Here is a 19,929-nt window from a genome sequence, read left to right as displayed (position 1 = left end):
CCACAGCTAAGACAAAAACCCATTGGTGATACAGTGTGGAAGGAACTGCTTTTGAGATGTGGTCCTGTCACATCTGCAGTCCTGTCACCTCCAACAATTAAACAACTCACAGGATGAGGAGGATAACCACAAATATCCCCACCCTCAATGATTGAAGAACGCAGTACAACAGATAAGGCTGAAAGATTCGCCTCCTCCAGTGGTCCTAGCATTTCAGATACCAGTCTTCAGCCAATTGGATTCATTCTATATGACATCAAGAAATGGTTGGAGACACTGGATACTGCAAAAGCTAACTGGACCTGACAACAGTACTGATGGCTTGTGCTCCACGATTTGCCACGCCCTGAGCCAAGCTATTAAAATACTAGCATCCACCTGCCAATGTGCAAAAGTGCCCAGATATGTCTTGTTCATAAAAAGTTGGACAATTTCCAACCCAGCCAATTACTGCCCAATCAGTCTACTCTTAATCATTAGTGAAGTATTGAAAAGCTTTATCAGCAGTGCTATCAAGCAGGCCCTGCTCGGTGATGAAAAATGTGTTGCTTGAAAAGCGCAGCAGGTCAGGCAGCATCCAAGGAGCAGGAGAATCGACGTTTCGGGCATAAGTCCTTCTTCAGGAAACTTTTCCAGCAACACATTTTTCAGCTCTGATCTCCAGCATCTGCAGTCCTCACTTTCTCCCTGCTCAGTGATGCCCAGTTTGAGTTCCACCAGGGTCACTCAGCTCCAGATCTCATTACAGCCTTAGTTCAAACATGGACAAAAAAGTTGAATTCCAAAATTGAGGTGAGAGTGACATCAAGCTGCATTCAATTGAGTGAGGCCTAACAAAACTGGAATCAATGGCCATCAGGGGCAAACTCTCTGACTCTCTAGAATCATACCTGACACATAGGAAGATTGTCATGGTTCTTGGAGTTCAGCTATCTCAGTTCTTCAAGGTAGTGTCCTCGGCCCAGCCATCTTCCTGTGCTTCATAAATGATGTTCTCTCCATCATAAAGTGAGAAGTGGAGATGTTTACTGGTGAGTGCATAATGTTCAGCAGCATTTGTGACTCCTCGCATGTTGTTCAAGTGCAACAAGATCTGGATAATATCCAGGCTTGGGCTGATAAGTGGAAAATAACATTTATGCCACACAAAAATCAGGCTATGACCATCTCCATTAAGTGACAATCTGATCATCGCCCCTTAACATTCAATCCTGTTACCTTTATTGAATCTGAAAATGTGTTGCTGGTTAAAGCACAGCAGGTCAGGCAGCACCCAAGGAACAGGAAATTCGACGTCTCTCTTCCTCTATCTTTATTGAATCCCCCACTGTCAACATTCTGGGGGGATTACCACTGACTGGATACTCAACTAGACTTGCCACATAAATACAGTGGCTACAAGAGTAGGTCAGAGGCTGGAGACTGTGTGGTGAACAACTCACCTGACTGCCCAAAACCTGTACAAGTCAGGAGTGTGATGGAATGCTCCCCACTTGCATGAATGGGTGCAGCTTGAACAACACTCAAGAAACTTGACACCATCCAGAACAAAGCAACCCATTTGATTTGCGCCACATCCACAAACATCCATTCCCTCCACCACCAACGCTCAATGGCAACAGTGTGTACCATATATAAGATGCACTGCAGAAATTCAACAAAGATCCTCCAACATCACTTTCCAAACCCACAATCACTTCCATCTAGAAGGACAAAAACAGTAGATGTATGGGAATACCACCACCTGCAAGTCCCCCTCCAAGGCACTCACCATTCTGATTTGGAAATATGTCGCCATTCCTTCAGTGTCACTAGGCTAAAATCCTGGAATTGCCTCCCTACCAGCATTATGGGCCAACTACAGCAGGTGGACTGCAGTAATTTAAGAAGGCAGCTCATCACCATTTTCTCAAATGTATCTAGGGATGAGTAATAAGTGCTGGCCACCCAGTGAAGCCCACATCTGATGAGTTAATTATAAAAAAGAGTTGGGATTGTAGTTAACTGTTGTTTTGGAATCTTTAAACTCACCTTATATTTGAACAGCTTAATTTATTTTCTTTTCTCTTGCGTAATAAACTTCTGTTTTATTGTTAAAACCAAAAAGGATAAAATGTGATCTGTCAGCCAGATTTAAGCCTGGGATCTGACGTCTCCAGCAATAACATAAACTTCCATCATAATGGAAGTTGCATCCAGAATTTTTAGGAAATTGATCTTTCAAGAAATATTGGTGCATAGGAAATGATTCTAACTGTTACAAATCAGCAGAATTTACATTTCTGTGAGCCACCTGATTCTTAAATGCTATATTTAACATGAGCTCAAAGCAAATGGGTTCCAACATCACAAATCAGGGCAGGACTTAAACACATAATGGGAAGGTCCTGGGGAGTGTTGCTGAACAAAAAGACCTTGGAATAGACCTTCATGGTTCCTTGAGATTGGAGTTGCAGGTAGACAGGATAGTGAAGGTGGTGTTTGGAATGTTTGCCTTTATTGGTCAGTGCAGCTGTACAGGACATTGGTTAGGTCACTTTTGGAAAATGTTGTGCAATTCTGGTCTCCCTGCTATAGGAGGGATGTTGTGAAACTTGCAAAGGTTCAGAAAGGATATTGCCAGGGTTGGTAGGTTTGTGTTATAGGGAGAATCTGGGGCTATTTTCCAAGGAGTTTCAGAGGCTGAGGGGTGACCATATAGAGATTTATAAACTCATGAGGGACATGGATAGGGTAAGTGGACAAGGTTTTTTCCCTGGGGTGGGTGAGTCCAAAAATAGCAGGCACAAGTTAGGGTGAAACAGGAAAGATTTAAAAGGGACCTAAAGGGCAACTTTTTCATGCAGAGAGTGGTGACCTATGGAACAAGCTGCCAGAGGAAGTAGTGGAAGCCGGTACAATCACAACATTTAAAAAGCATCTGGATAGGTATTTGAATAGAAAGCATTTCCATGCTGTATAGCTCTATGAACTTTAAATGTTGAAGGTGTTTACACAGATGTCATAACTATAAATGCAGATTATGGATGAAGCATTCTGGCCAGTTAGCACTGTGGGAGGAGGATATCATACTGGGTGAACACAGCTGGTGGAATGCTCTCCTGCTGGATGAACACGGCAGGAAAAGTTTGTTCAACAGATGGCAAGAACAGCCTATCCTTCTGGCTGAAATTGCTGAAGTTTGTTCTGACTTTACGAGTGATGTGGCTGTTATGGTTAAATGACTGGAAGAATAAGCAAGGTGTGATATTTGTAGTCATGTCAATTGTGTGAAAGGGAGGTGAAGTATTTATTTTGGATGTAGTCGTGATTGAATTCAACTGATTGATCAGTGAATGATGGGAATTGTAACATTTGAAGATGCATTGACTAATCTTGATCACCCGTGAGGTTGTTGAGCTTAATGTTCTACATTCTCAGGTTTACACTCCTAGTGTTGACTTCAACAAGCTGTCTGACTCATTGCCCTGCCCTCATTTGTCTGCAGTACTGTTGGTCTCCTCACAGTTGAAGATGTCTCTTTTTCTGTCAAATTCCTGCAAAAAGGTGTGCTGGAGAATCTTAGAGGCAACAATGAGGACTGCAGATGCTGAAATCCAGAGTTTAGATGAAGGGCTTTTGCCCGAAACGTTGATTTTCCTGCTCCTCGGATGCTGCCTGACCTGCTGTGCTTTTCCAGCACCACTCTAATCTAAACTCTGGAGAACCATATTGAGCCATTCCTGTGGCCACGTCATTTCTCCAATAAATTTCAGCTTCTGCCCAAGCCAAATTGAACCTTATCAAACTCTTCCACCACCACCCATGAAGAGTCTCTGACCAAGATTTGAAGAAATGGCAAAAATTTAGAAAACAGGGAAATTTCACACCACATCTATTAACAATAGTACTTCATCAGAAATAGTTCACTTGGATTGAAGAAACTGTTTTAGATGACAGAAAGAAAAAGAGAGAATAAAAGCAGCATGTGGTTTGTTGAAATAAAATATTACTTTTTTTACCTCAGCATTTTCATACTTTGCAGGTTCAAAGCTGATGATAATGTTTGATAGTTCTAATAGTCTTTCAGCAAAAAGAAAAATTGTAAATAGTTTCAAAACGTTGCTGTTTCGGTACTTGAGATAGGAGGTAAGTTTTGCTTAGTAGAGTTAAGTACAACATGTAGCTATAATGCCACATAAGATGTGAAAGTTTCTTCATTGCTTGGATCATGTGTAAGTTCAATTTTAATAATGGGAGTGCATTAATATTCTTGAGATTCCTTTCATTAACTTTGGACATCAAAACAAAACTATGGTTTACTACTTTAGGGTATGAATGAATAATTTAGATTAGATTAGACTTACAGTGTGGAAACAGGCCCTTCGGCCCAACAGGTCCACACCGACCCGCCAAAGCGCAACCCACCCATTCCCCTACATCTATCCCTTCACCTACAGGTTGGCGTGCATTGCACATTAGCACAAACAGGTTAACTTAACATTTTAAAGACTTTGCCAATGTAAACAGCAGCAAAGAATGAAAATTAGACAGTTACTTGTATTAAAATAACTGAGTTGCTTGAAGTGAGCTGCATACTTGATTGGTAGCGAGGAAGCAGACTTGATATGAAGGATGAACTCTTAACAATGGAGCAATAAGTAATTCAAACCATTAAGTCTGTTTTTGCTGAAGTAACAGTTCTATCCTTTTATTCTGATTTCTATGTTCTTTTTCATATCTGATCGCGATCTTTTTTTTAAGATTTAAATTACTTACAGTGTGGAAACAGGCCCTTCAGCCCAACAAGTCCTCACCGACCAGCCGAAGCATACCTCTATATTTACCCCTTCACCTAACACTATGGGCAATTTAGCATGGTCAATTCACCTGACCTGCACATTTTTGGACTGTGGGAGGAAACCGGAGCAGCCGGAGGAAACCCACGCAGACACAGGGAGAATGTGCAAACTCCACACAGTCAGTTGCCTGAAGCAGGAATTGAACCCGGGTCTCTGGCGCTGTGAGGCAACAGTGCTAACCACTGTGCCACCGTGCCGCCCACATTTACCAATCAAGTATGCAGCTCACTTCAAGCAACTCAGTTATTTTAATACAAGTAACTCTCTAACTTTCATTCTTTGCTGCTGTTTTTCATTGGCAAAGTCTTTAAAATGTTGAGTTAACCTGATTGTGCTAATGTGCAAGAATTGTAAAGATGGCTTATTGTTAATTTCTCTATCAAAATTGTTCTCTATATCTAATGAAGTCTGACTGTTACATGTCTTTGCAGGAATTGAACAAAAGTGGGTATGGTCAAATCACCACTGAGATCAGTGAGGCTCAAGTGTTCTACTTTGCCGAAGATTACCACCAGCAGTACTTGGATAAGAACCCAGATGGTTATTGTGGATTAGGTGGTACTGGAGTATCTTGCCCAATTGGTATTTAGAAGTAAGACAGGATACTGAGTTAGTGGCTAACATAGCCCTAATTTGCCTTCATTGACCTGTTTCACAGACAATTGGGTAACATTTTCATTTAATGGGGCAAAATACTGGTTATTTTGCATTCCTGTGCATTGATCACCTGTTACTCACTTGCTTGAAACCTATCCTAATATTTTACGTTTGCATTTAAATTTGTGTCAAGTTATCCGAATAAGCACAAAGTTGAATCAAAAGAAATAATAATTTTCCGATGCTTGCTCTTTTAACATGCATGCCTTAGGTGAGAATGATAGAAATTCTAATTATGGAGGATGAACTTCAAAATATTTTTAATCTATAATCATATATCATATTTACTGGTTATCTATATTTTCATATTCACTAATTTTGATAAAAAATTGTTCTGCCACCAAAATGAAGGAGAAAATAGTGTATTTTCAGCATTAGTGAAAATAATTTCTTTAGTATATACAATATTTTTGGGACAGCCATGACCATGAAAATAAAAAGCCTGCATTTCCAAATTTGTTACAAAGAGCTGGTCGATAAAGAACCAGGATAAGAATCTCACTTTTTGCATCCGAGTCGTGATTACGTACCAGAAATAAAATTGACTTGTAAAAAATCGCAGAAAATTAAATAGAAATTGTTCACTCTAAGTGGAATAATTTGAAAATTATGAAAATTTGAAAACTCCTAGATAATAAAAATAATTTGAATGCCTGTCAACCTGGAACATGATAAAGTTTTGGCCGATTTTTCATGGGGCAGAAATGATACCAGGAAAGAGGCCACAGATTTATAAAACAGTTTTGCTGGTGATGCCTGCTTATTAGTGCTACCCACAAAGCAAGAAGTACCATATATACTTGTGTAAAAGTCAATCTTATGTAAACGTTGATCCCTTATTTTTGGAAAAAAGGTCTTGTATTTTCCATATATTTCGTGTAAAAGTTGACCCTACTATATCGCATTATAAACCTCTTACATAGAAACTGCACGTTCCCGTTATCCCACTTCAACGAAACCACATTCATTCATTTATACTGGTAACTCTACTTATTGTTCTTTGTTTACTATATCGTGTCTCCATTCATACAAAACTCTACTTACCGTACTTGGTTTATTACAGCACGTTTTCATTCATTCATTCATTCAGACCAGGTCCAAGTACATTGGTACTTATCACACTGTGTTCACTTTACATTCAAAAGTTAATATCGTTAAAAAATTAATCATTTTAGTTGTGCCATTATATCTGAATAAAGTGAGATATATTAGTACATATATCTTTAATTCTTTGACAAATGTGTTAATGTTGCTGAGGTTCATTACATTCGAGAGTAAATGGGAGGGAAATGGAGGAATTTGGCGGGAAAGTTCAAGATGCTTGCACATTCAGAATTTAATAAATGTTTCAGTTTAAGTGTGCCATTATACCAGGCCAGATGATGTTGCACAGTGTGATTTCGCAGGATTTCAATGAATCTTTGACATGTTAAATTTTCGTACTGATGTGTATAAATAAAATTTACTCCCAGTAATTCATGCTTATTTCTCTTGCTTTTAATCGTAATTACCTTTATCCGGTAATTCATTTTGTTTTTCTTCTTTACCCAGGATTTGTTGAGCAATCAAACCAACTTCTGCTAATAATACAGTATTTTGAACTGCAGCTTGAATTTCAGCCCCTCAAAACTAGGGCCGGTGTAATAGTCTACCCTATAAATTGAATTTTTAAAAATCGTCTAAAAAATTTGACTTTTACACGAGTATATAAGGTAGTAAAATAAAGGTACATAAGTCAGAGTAGCAGCGTGCTTTGAATACTACTAAATTGCATAAGTCATATTGACTGGGGACGTTTCACACTTTGATTTCAGCACCAAGTGATAGCATTTTATATCATATCTCTAAAGTTGATACATGTAGCTGAAGTATTCTCTTTCATGTTATGGGACTCTGTTAGATTTGAAATTTATATCAGTTTGTTCAGCTTTCTTCTCTGTACCTACAACAATTTCCAATCATTGTATTTTAAACACGCCAATAAATATATAAAATTATTACCAAACGCATTTTTATGGCTTTGTTTGTTAACTGCCAATCTATCCTATGTGACATCTTATATAATATTGTTTTATATCGCTTGTGTAGAAACATCCCAAGTCATTCCAAGTCCTAAAACAGCTTTGCAAAGATGCTCATTTCCAATTTGTGACCTCATTCTTCATTTATGCAGACGAGTAACTTCATTAATTCTGACAATTACACAAATAATTAGATCCAATTCCTGACCACATCTTGAAGCTTGAACTTTAAAAAAAATCTTTCAGATAAAAAGCAAACCACAGCCAAATTATATTTGTTCTAGATTCTTGCTTCAGTTGAGACACCATCTCAATTTACTGAAAAGGATGTCCATCAAACTCAACGAATTGCAATAAGATTTATTCATTTTTGTCATATGAACTATTTTTAAGTGTTCTAATTTTAAAATTAGCACAACTCTATGGCACTAAAATTATATTTGTGTGCTTAAAATAAACAGCCCGTTGCTTGAGAAAAAATAGTAAAGGCAAGACACTCTGCACTTTAAATCATCACAATAAAGTTATTAGCTCATGTGTTGTTTACATCACTTCAATTGACTTTAAAGAAATGTTGGGAGTGAGATTCAAAGGTGATGGCCCCATTGATGTTGTCCTTCAGTCTATAAACCTTTGAGTATTTAAGGTACAACTAGTTGATTTTGACCATTATCAGTGGAGTTCATGCTCTACCATATTCACTTTAAACCTTCAATCTTAATTCAAACTAATTTAGATGTCGGATTTTCATGAGAAGCATGCATGAACATACCGGGATAAGCACCCTTTAGAATATAATCAGTACCAGTACAGAATGTCTACTTCTTCATGGTTGAGATTCTTGCCTCTTGTTTGACACTGATGTATGGAGGTGAAAATTGGAAAGGCTATGATTTCATCTGAAACTCAAAGGTCAGTGGGAGAGGAGGAAGATTATCTGTTGGGTAGCTCGAGGTGGAAGAACATTTTGAATCATGATGTTTTAACGTAGATAAGGTTTTCTGTGATTACTGTGTGACAAAATTAGAAATGCGAATATAGAGGATAAGTGTGCGATTTCACGGTAAACAGCAGAGGAATTATTCCTTTTTGTAACCAGAGAGTCAGCTACAGAGGCTCACAATAACAGACTGCAGCATTGCTGAAAAAACATTACCTCCTAAATTAATTATTTGAGCAAATTTTCAATAAGTATCACTAGCCGCATAATGACACCACGAGTCAAAATAATATAGCCTTGTTCCTAAAATATTTTGCAATCATGTTTCTTGGCATAAAAGTCAAAGAAAAATTTCACTGCCCACATCCATGTTAATTGCTATCCCTATACAGCAGAAACTCTAAATGAATGTTTTCAATTGATACAATGAATCTGTATTTCACCAAAATGCTGCTGTTTAAGAGAATTTGCATTTTGAGTTTTTCACCTTTACTCAGCAATTATTTTAAAATACCACAAAACAGAAGAGCAGAATTATGCTATTCGGTCCATCGAGTCTGCTCCACCATTCATAGATTCATACAGTGCAGAAAAGGCCTTTCGGCCCTTTGCATCTACACTGATGAAATCACTACTAAAGGTCTTCTAATCCCAATTTCCTGCATGATACTGTAAGGCAGCAATGCTAACCTTGACAGGGACCTGGGTTCGATTCCAGCTTTGGGCGACTGTCTGTCTGGAATTGCACATACTCCAGATACTCTGGTTTCTTCCCACAGTCCTAAGATGTGCAGGTCAAGTGACTGGGCAAAGCTAAATTGCCCATAGTGTTCAGGAGTGTGTAGGTTAGGTGCATTAATCATGGGAAATGTAGAGTAATAGGTTAATGGGTCTGGGTGGGATACTCTTTGGAGGGTTGGTGTGGACTTGTTGAGCTAAATAGCCTGTTTCAACATTGTAGGGAACTCTATGACTATCTGATAGATGAGAAGATAGACTAGAGCCATACAGCATGGAAACAGATCCTACGATTGAACCAGTCCATGTCGACTATGTTCCCAAACTAAAACTCGTCCCACCTGCCTATATCCCTCCAAACTTTCTTTTTCATTAACTTATCTAAAGGTCTTTTAAACATTGTAACTGTACCTGCGCCCCCCACTTCCTCTTGATGTTCATTCCACACATGATGTATTTTTTGTGTAAAAACACAGCCCCTCATGCTTTTTTAAAATCTTTCTCCTCTCACTTTAAAACTATGTCACCCAGTTTAAAATCTTCTACCCTAAGGAAAAGACATCTGCCATTCACCTTATCTATATCTCTCATTATCTAATAAACCTCCATAAGGTCACCTCTCAACCTCCTCAGCTCCAGTGAAATAAGTGCTATTCAATTTAGCTTTTCCTTAAAACTCAGACCCTCCATTGCTGGCAACATCCTGGTAAATCTCTTCTGATTGTGAATTAGTGGTGCTGGAAGAGAACAGCAGTTCAGGCAGCATCCAAGGAGCAGCGAAATCGATGTTTTGGGCAAAAGCCCTTCATCAGGAATAAAGGCAGAGAGCCTGAAGTGTGGAGAGATAAGCTAGAGGATGGTGAGGGTGGGGAGAAAGTAGCATAGAGTACAATAGGTGAGTGGGGGAGGAGATGAAGGTGATAGGTCAAGGAGGAGAGGGTGGAGTGGATAGGTGGAAAAGGAGATAGGCAGGTAGGACAAGTCCGGACAAGTCATGGGGACAGTGCTGAGCTGGAAATTTGGAACTAGGGTGAGGTGGGGGAAGGAGGAATGAGGAAACTGTTGAAGTCCACATTGATGCCCTGGGGTTGAAGTGTTCCGAGGCGGAAGATGAGGCGTTCTTTCTCCATGCGTCTGGTGGTGAGGGAGCGGCGGTGAAGGAGGCCCAGGACCTCCATGTCCTCGGCAGAGTGGAAGGGGGAGTTGAAATGTTGGTCCATGGGGTGGTGTGGTTGATTGGTATGAGTGTCCCAGAGATGTTCCCTAAAGTGCTTTGCTAGGAGGCGCCCAGTCTCCCCAATGTAGAGGAGACCGCATATGGAGCAATGGATACAATAAATGATATTAGTGGATGTGCAGGTAAAACTTTGATGGATGCGGAAGGCTCCTTTAGGGACTTGGATAGAGGTGAGGGAGGAGGTGTGGGCACAGGTTTTACAGTTCCTGCGGTGGCAGGGGAAAGTGCCAGGATGGGAGGGTGGGTTGTTTGGGGGCGTGGACCAGACCTGGTAGTCACAGAGAGAACGGTCTTTGCGGAAGGCAGAAAGGGGTGGGGAGGGAAATATATCCCTGGTGGTGGGGTCGTTTTGAAGATGATGGAAATGTCGGTGGATGATTTGGTTTACGCGAAGGTTGGTAGAGTGGAAGGTAAGCACCAGGGGCATTCTGTCCTTGTTACGGTTGGAGGGGTGGGATCTGAGGGCGGAGGTGCGGGATGTGGACGCGATGTGCTGGAGGGCAGCTTCAACCACGTGGTAAGTGAAATTGCGGTCTCTAAAGAAGGAGGCCATCTGGTGTGTTCTGTGGTGGAACTCGTCCTCCTGAGAGCAGATACAGCGGAGGCGGAGGAATTGGGAATACGGGATGGCAGTTTTGCAAGAGGTAGGGTGGGAAGAGATGTAATCCAGGTAGCTGTAGGAGTCAGTGGGTTTGTAAAAAATGTCAGTGTCAAGACGGTAGTCATTAATGGAGATGGAGAGGTCCAGGAATGGGAGGGAGGTGTCAGAGATGGTCCAGGTAAATTTAAGGTCAGGGTGGAATGTGTTGGTGAAGTTGATGAATTGCTCAACCTCCTTGAGGGAGCATGAGGTGGCGCCAATGCAGTCATCAATGTAGCGGAGGAAGAGGTGGGAAGTGGTGCTGGTGTAATTACAGAAGATCAACTATTCTACGTAGCCAACAGAGACAGGCATAGCTGGGGCCCATACGTGTGCCCATGACTACCCCTTTGGTCTGGAGAAAGTGGGAGGATTCGAAGGAGAAGTTGTTAAGGGTGAGGACCAGTTCGGCCAAACGAATGAGAGTGTCGGTGGAAGGGTACTGTTGGAGATGTCTGGAGAGGAAAAAACGGAGGGCTTGGAGGCCCTGGTCATGGCGGATGGAGATTAGAGGGATTGGATATCCATGGTGAAGATGAGGCGTTGGGGCCAAGGAAACGGAAGTCTTGGAGGAGGTGGAGAGTATGGGTGGTGTCTCGAACATATGTGGGGAGTTCCTGGACTAGGGGGGATAGGACAGTGTCGAGGTAGGTAGAGATGAGTTCAGTGGGGCAGGAGCATGCTGAGACAATGGGTCGGCCAGGGTGGTCAGGCTTGTGGATCTTGGGAAGGAGGTAAACCGGGCATTGTGGAGTTCCCGGACTATGAGGTTGGAAGCTGTGGGTAGAAGATCTCCTGACGTGATGAGGTTCTGTATGGTCTGGGAGATGATGGTTTGGTGATGGGGGTGGGGTCATGGTCGAGGGGGCAGTAGGAAGAGGTGTCCTCGAGTTGGCGTTTGGCTTCAGTGGTGTAGAGGTCAGTGCGCCAGACTACCACTGCACCCCCTTTATCCACTGGCTTGATGGTGAGATTGGGATTGGAGCAGAGGAATTGGAGGGCTGCGCGTTGTGAGGGTGAGAGGTTGGAGTGGGGGAGGAGGTTAGACAGGTTGAGGCGGTTAATGTCCCGGCGGCAGTTGGAAATGAAGCTTAATAATATCCTTCCTGTAACAGGGACACTTGAATGTGCACATCTAAATATTTTATAAAAGTCGTAAGTTTCCTGGTCTCCACTACCTTCCCAGGCAGTGCATTCCAGTTTTCCATCACCCACTGAGTGAAAAACATTTTTGCTAAATTCCCTCTGAATCTCCTGCACCTTACCCTAAAACTATGCTGTCGCATGATTGATCCCTCAATGAAGGCTGTTCTCTATTCACCTATCCATAACCCTCATAATCTTATGCAATCAATTATGTACCCCCTGCCTTCTCTGTTCTAATGAAAAGAACCCAACCTATATAATCTTCTCAATTTATCCTTCTCAGGTAGTGTCCTGGTGAACCTCCTCTGTACCCCCTCTAGTGCTATCACATCCTTCCTGTAGTGAGGTGTCTAGAACAGCATGCAGTACTCCACCTGTGGTCTAACATGCTCTGTACAATGCCCTGTACTACACCAACATTAGAGAGTTCCTAGTTGCAGTGTAATCATGGATGCAGCACGGAAGCCAGCATCAGTGGCCCATTGGCAAGATGGGCCCGGTAACAAAGAGATGGTGCCTGAAGAGTAGCAACTCTGACATTGGTGGGTCTGGCAGAGGCAGCAGAGGGGTTGCAGTATAGATGTTTTTGGTCAGCTGGCTCAGGACTAATGGCAGAGGTGGCAGAAAAAAGATTGACTTGCTTTCAGCTCTGTCTTTTTATGCTTGAAATGGTGCCAGATTGTGGCAACAGTTGAAGCTTTTTCAATGTATTTTATTATGCTGTTCATTGTAGAGTACACGTGACAAAAATCAACATTCATCTCTTGCTCTTATATTCTATGTCACTACTAATAAAAACAAGTGTCCATATGCCTTCTGTACTATCCTGTTCACATGTTCTACCGACTTCAAGGATCTGTGAATAATTACCCTAAAATCCCTCAGTTCCTCTGAGTTATCCAGTGCCCGGCCATTCATTAGGTACTCCCTCATCTTGTTTCTTCTTCCAAGGTGTATCACCTTGTACTTATCAGGGTTAAATATCATCTGCCACTAATCTGCCCATCTGACCAACCTATTTATATCTTGCTGTAACCTACGACCACCTTCTTCGCTATTTACCATTTTACCAATCTTGGTGTTGTCTGCAAATTTGCTTAACATTCCCCCCAAATTTAGATTAGATTACTTACAGTGTGGAAACAGGCCCTTCAGCCCAACAAGTCCACACCAACCCGCCGAAGCGCAACCCACCCACACGTTTATCCCTTCACCAAACACTATGGGCTATTTAGCATGGCTAATTCACCTGACCTGCACATCTTTGGACTGTGGGAGGAAACCAGAGCACCCAGAGGAAACCCATGCAGACACGGGGAGAATGTGCAAACTCCACACAGTCAGTCGCCTGAGGTGGGAATTGAACCCGGGTCTCTGGCGCTGTGAGGCAGCAGTGCTAACCACTGTGCCACCATGCTGCCCGGTACATCTATATTTTTATGTAAATGACAAATAATAAAAGTCCCAGAACTGATCCATGTGGTACACGGCTGGACACTAGTCTCTTGTCACTTGAACAGCCTTCTACCACTACCCTTTGTGTTCTATTTCTAAGTCAGTTTCTGATCCATCTTGCCAAGTTTCCACTTTTAAAAAGTTTTAACAAGTTTGTTAGGCATGATGTTCCTCTGACATAGCCATGCTGACTATCCCTAATTAACCTATCCCTTTTCAAGTAGATATTAATTCGCTCCTTCAGAATGTTCTCCCATAGTTTCCCTAGTACTAATGTGCAATGCACTGGTCTGTGATTTCCTAGTTGAACTCTACCACCCTTCTTGAAAAGTGGAACCACATTAGCCAACCTCCAGTGCACTGGCACTTCTCCTGTGGTGAGAATGGAATTAAAAATTCAATCATGGCTCATATGTTTTTCAACCACATTCTCATAACCTTCTTCCCATAACCCTTGATCCCCTTACCAATCATGTGTATATAAACACTGAAAGAATAGCAGATGCTGTAACTCAAAAGCAAAAACAGAAATGGCTGGAAAATCTCAGCAATCTGTCAAGAGAAATCAGAGTTAACGATTCAGATCTGGTGACCCTTTCTCAGAATATATCTCTTGTCTTAAATACACTCAGTGCCTTGGTATCCACAACACTGCAGCAATGAGTTCCACAGATTAATCAACCTCCGAATGAAGGAATTCCTCTTCATCTCAGTTCTAAAGGGTTGTCCCTTCACTCTCAGGCTGTGCACTTGGGTCCTAATATCTCCGACTAGTGGAAATATCTTCTCCATGTCCATTCCATCCAGGCATCTTAGTATTCTGTAAGTTTCATCAGAATCCCCCCATCCCTCTAAACTCTATTGAGTCCTCAACTGCTCCTCATATGACAAGCCCTTCCTCCCAGGGATCATTCTTGAAAACCTTCTCTTGTACTCTCCAACGCTAACACATTCTTCCTTAGATACAAGGCTGAAAACTGTTCACAATATTCCAAATGTGGTCTGACCAGAATCTGATACAGCTTTCAGCAGTGCATTTCTGCTTTTGTAATCCAGCCCGCTTGAAATAAATGCATTCCTGACTGCCAATTGAACTCCTTCATTTAGAGTCACAGAGATGTACAGCATGGAAACAGACCCTTCGGTCCAACCTGTCCATGCCGACCAGATATCCCAACCCAACCTAGTCCCACCTGCCAGCACTCGGCCCATATCCCACCAAACCCTTCCTATTCATATAAGAGAAAGTGAGGACTGCAGATGTTGGAGATCAGAGCTGAAAATGTGTTGCTGGAAAAGCGCAGTAGGTCAGGCAGCATCCAAGGAGCAGGAGAATCGATGTTTCGGGCATGAGCCCTTCTTCAGGAATGAGGAGAGTGTGCCAAGCAGGCAAATTTAAAAGGTAGGGAGGAGGGACTTGGGGGAGGGGCATTGGAAATGCGATAGGTGGAAGGAGGTTAAGGTGAGGGTGATAGGCCGGAGTGGGGTGGGGGCGGAAGATGAGGTGCTCTTCCTACAGCCATCGTATTGCTATGGTCTGGAGATGGAGGAGTCCAAGGATCTGCATATCCTTGGTGGAGTGGGAGGAAGAGTTGAAGTGTTGAGCCACGAGGTGGTTGGGATGGTTGTTCCGGGTGTCCCAGAGGTGTTCTCTGAAACGTTCCGCAAGTAGGCGGCCTGTCTCCCCAATATAGAAGAGGCCACATCGGGTGCAGCGGATGCAGTAAATGACGTGTGTGGAGGTGCAGATGAATTTGTGGTGGATATGGAAGGATCCCTTTCGGCCTTGGAGGGAAGTAAGGGGGGAGGTGTGGGCGCAAGTTTTACATTTCTTGCGGTTGCAGGGGAAGGTGTCGGGAGTGAAGGTTGGGTTGGTGGGGGGTGGACCTAACAAGGGAGTCACAGAGGGAGTGGTCTTTTTGGAACGCTGATAGGGGAGCGGAGGGAAATATATCCCTGGTGGTGGGGTCCATTTGGAGGTGGCGGAAATGACGACAGATGATGTGATGTATATGGAGGTTGGTGGGGTGGTAGGTGAGAACCAGTGGGGTTCTGTCCTGGTGGCAATTGGAGGGGGGGAGGGCTCAAGGGCTGAGGAGCGGCAAGTGGAGGAGATGTGGTGGAGAGCATCGTCGATCATGTCTGGGGGGAAATTGCGGTCTTTGAAGAAGGAGGCATCTTGGTTCATCGGTATTGGAATTGGTCCTCCTGGGAGCAGATGCGGCAGAGACGAAGGAATTGGGAGTATGGGATGGCGTTTTTACAGGAGGCAGGGTGGGAGGAGGTATAGTCTGTGTAGTCCCACGACCCCGCACCGTCCGTTTCTACCTCCTGCCCAAAATCCACAAACCTGACTGCCCCAGCCAACCCATTGTCTCAGCCTGCTCCTGCCCCACTGAACTCATCTCTGCATACCTCGACATGGTCCTGTCCCCCTTAGTCCAAGAAATCCCCACCTACATTCGGGGCACCACCCACGCCCTCCACCTCCTCCATGATTTTCGCTTCAATGCCAAACTGATTTCCAAGTCACAAACCTAAATATGCATCTGGTGAGGTATTCCTGGTAAGGGGCTTTTCAAGAAAATGCCTCCAGAAGCACTGCCCATTTATCATCAGTGAGCAGTCTGTAGCTGCAGAAAGTCCAATCAGAATGCCCAAAATAGAAGTCACAGTCTCTCTGTGAATGTTATGTACAGTTGATGTGAATGGTGGATGACAGGGCAGCAAAGATGGAGGCAGTCTACTTTAGTTGGGAACCATCAATCAATTTACCATGCCCTGCACTACCTGGTGCATGTAATGTCCTGAGAATTGCCACTTTTGGCCTTTCAGAGTTTCGATCGCCCAAACTGCTCTCACCTATGGCAGACAAACTGCAGACACAGCAACAAGCATGTGCACAACCGGCATTTTTTCATTGTTTTCCAAAAATGTTCACTAATTATCTCCATAATTACTGTAATTAATTTCAGCCAGAGTGAGGCTCCAGCACGATCTCAATTTCCAACACAAGAAATGTTATTGTGAAAGTGTCACTATATCAGGCATACTCATTCCAGACTAGTCTATGGGACCCTGAACATTGATCTTGATCACCTGCTTCAGGTCCTTGGTATGAACAAGCCCATATGTACAGTCCTCTCAAAGCCTCACACATGTATGACTCAGAACAAAGTTGCAAATTACTCAATTGTACAGGCTCCAATCCTGGCAATGCCCTGAGAGCTGTGATCACATGCAAAATATAGAATGCCTCAGCTGCAGATGCTGCTTTGGAAACAGAAGCAAGTTAGAAGTAGTTTAAATCTAACCCATAAAATGATCAATACACAAACTTCCTATTGTTTCTTCTCAGGCTATCAGAGTGGAAGGATATATCTTGTATGTACAAAAAACTGAGAGACTCCCTTCCCCTTTAAAATGAGTGGAGCAACATATTTCAAATGTTAAAACGTTAAATTAATTTCTTCATTCCCCCACCGCCTTTCATAATGTTAGCTTAGTTTTTTTAAAGCTAATTTTAGCTAATTGGAACAATGATCCTCAATTGCATCTTTCAACTTGTCTGGGAGAATCAAGTAAAGTGCATTATGTATCGGTGTTCCTGAAATACTACCTGGCCAATAGGATTGGAGATGTGCATATGCAATTAGCAAAATCAATTGGAAAGAAAGATGTTCAGTAAATTTCCTAACAGACTATTGACAATGAGCAAAAGCATGGTACATTTAACAATTTCAAGAAGTGTGGCACTGGAAAAGCACAGGCAGCAGCTGAGGCACAGGAGAGTCAACGTTTTGGGCATTCGACTGTCCTCCTTGGATGTCCTCCTCAGATGCTGTCTGACCTGTTGTGCTTTTCTAGCACCACACCTTTTGACACTGATCTCCAGCATCCTCAGACCTCACTTCCTCCTACATCTAACAATTTGTTGTGTAAAGGATTGTCGGATTTTGATTGTAAACATGTCAGTGATATCCTGCAGGTGTTACCAAAAGGCTATTATTGGGAAGTAATGAGCAAGAAATTACATTTAGATAACATTTCATAAACTAAAACAACTCAATACACTTTGTGAGCAAAGTGAGAAGAAGAATAAAAAAAACCAAACAGAAATAACTAGAAATCTCATGGAATGTGGGCAATACTTGATTGACATCATTAAATCAGTGGGTTGACTGTAGATTTTGCTCAGTGCTGTCACTCAGGACCTAAGTAATTCAGCAACCCCAGTAGGCAAACAGTTGCAGTTACATTTATCCTGCTGTTTTGCCATCTTGATTTAGCAGGACAAACAAATAGTTGTGAAAATATTGAACTTTTCCTTTAAGACTAAAACATCTAACAAGCAACAAAGTCTAAACAGGAACAAGTCTACTCTGCTCTGTAGCAAAGTGACAGGTTAGCTCAATGGAAAGTGAAATGACTTCATTTTGTGTGAATATCTTTTATGTCTAATCTATATCCTTATTCTTAGCTACCGTTTGTTTTTTACCTAATGTTACCAACTTTAGATGGGCCCTGAATGCTGCCAATGCTGTTCAATTCCAACAATGCTAGGAGTAGGTAGCCTTCTCAACTGAAGAATTTGATTTAGCTATTAAGAGATAGAAGAGGTGCCAATGCATCCCATCATGAAATCTGGGCTGCCTGAAATTATCAGCTGCGAAGGGTTTGCAGTCTGCATGTGGTCTCTGTACTGATTGTAACTAAATCAGTCAAATGGACTTCATAAAATATGAGTTCCCTGATTGGGATTGTTAATCTGGTGCGATCAGGAATCGCGGACTGACAGATGAAAACAGGAGTGTCAGACATCCTGACAATCTGAGAATGGGCATTGACAGAGCAGGATCAGTGACAAGAACCTTCCATGTGTAAATAAAGGGTGACTTGGTGACAGGATACTGGCCTCTGGAGTTATTTTAGTCCCCATGTGGAGAAACTGAAATCTGACTGCCTTAAAGTTAGAGATGAGTTGCTTCAAAGCAATCGATTCTGAACTTTTACTCCCCAAAATAGACACTAATTGAAAATAACATTCTTGAAAATGTGAGAATATTATTGCTTTGTTGAATTAAAGATCAAATATAGATGTCAATTGACAATTGATGGGTTATATTTATTACTGGAGCAATGAACTGAAATTTATGGAGAACGGAATGGAAGTGTGGGGTGCAGTTTATCCGCAGATCTTATTAAAATTGTATGGGACCATACAGTCAAGTCACTACCAAGAACAATGAGCCCACAGCATCAGATTGCATCTGATCAACTCTGGGTCAGAGAAAAGATACCATGCTAACCCACTATCCTAAAGTTTGTCTTGAGCTGAGCCTGATGCTTTCAATAATTATTTTTGTAACATGCGTCAAAGTTTTCTAATATTCACAATATACTCTTGAAGAGAAAAAGCACAATGTGCACTAATAAAAACAATGACACTCAACAGGTTTGGCAGCATCTGTGGACAAAAAAATAGTTAACTTTTCAAGTCAGATATGACTCTTGTTTTGGAACTAAAGAGGTATGGAAAATGATGGGTTTATATGTTGTTGATAAATGGGGAAGAGAAGTGAGTGAAGCAGATAGTGAGGGTGTCCAGAGTAAGAGACAAAGAGAGTGCCAATAGTAGTCGAGATCTAGATGCAAATCAGATGTTAATGATAGATGCAAATAATAAAAAATAAATCAGCTCTGTTAAGAACAAACTCATATCATCAAGAAACTGGGGGAGGGTTACAATCAAATTGGAGAACAATGTTCACTATTCAGAATTTGCAGTTGTTAAATTCAGTGCCATATGTATAAGAAGATAAGACCTAGGAGCAGAGTAGGCCATCCTGCTGATAAAGCCTGCTCCACCATTCAATAAGATCATGGCTGATCTTTTCATGGCCTCAGCTTCACTTTCCCATACTCTCACTGGGACCCTTAATTACTTCATTATTCAAAAAAAATCTATCTTTGCTTTAAAAACATTTACTGAAGTAATGTCAACTAGTTCTCAGGGTAGGGAATTCCATAGATTCACAACCCTCTGGGTGATAAATTCCTTCTCAACTAAGTTCTACCTAATGCCTGTGGTAATATCCTCCCTATGTCTATCTTGTCTATTCCCTTCATAATTTTATATGTTTCTATAATATCCTTCCTCGTTCTTCTCAATTCCGATGAATATAATCCCAGTCTATTCAGTCTCTCCTCATAAGCCAACCCTCTCAACTCCAGAACCAACCTTGTGAACCTGC

The 19,929-nt window shown here is 41.9% G+C and overlaps 1 protein-coding gene across 2 annotated transcripts in view; it reads left to right on the top strand.

Annotated features, from left to right (window-relative positions):
* Positions 1–7,503, top strand: part of msraa (methionine sulfoxide reductase Aa) — a 521,940-nt gene extending 514,437 nt beyond the window's left edge. For both annotated transcript variants that reach the window (XM_060851609.1, XM_060851618.1), the window contains exon 6: positions 5,273–7,503. In XM_060851609.1, coding sequence (XP_060707592.1) covers positions 5,273–5,431 — 159 coding nt within the window. In that variant the 3' untranslated portion in view covers positions 5,432–7,503. The remainder of the gene's footprint in view (positions 1–5,272) is intronic.
* Positions 7,504–19,929: the final 12,426 nt, after the last annotated feature.

Source organism: Hemiscyllium ocellatum, chromosome 3, assembly GCF_020745735.1.
Source record: "Hemiscyllium ocellatum isolate sHemOce1 chromosome 3, sHemOce1.pat.X.cur, whole genome shotgun sequence".
NCBI lineage: Eukaryota > Metazoa > Chordata > Chondrichthyes > Orectolobiformes > Hemiscylliidae > Hemiscyllium > Hemiscyllium ocellatum.
The sequence above is the reverse complement of the archived record's forward strand: the minus strand, read 5'-3'. Positions and strand labels throughout refer to the sequence as shown.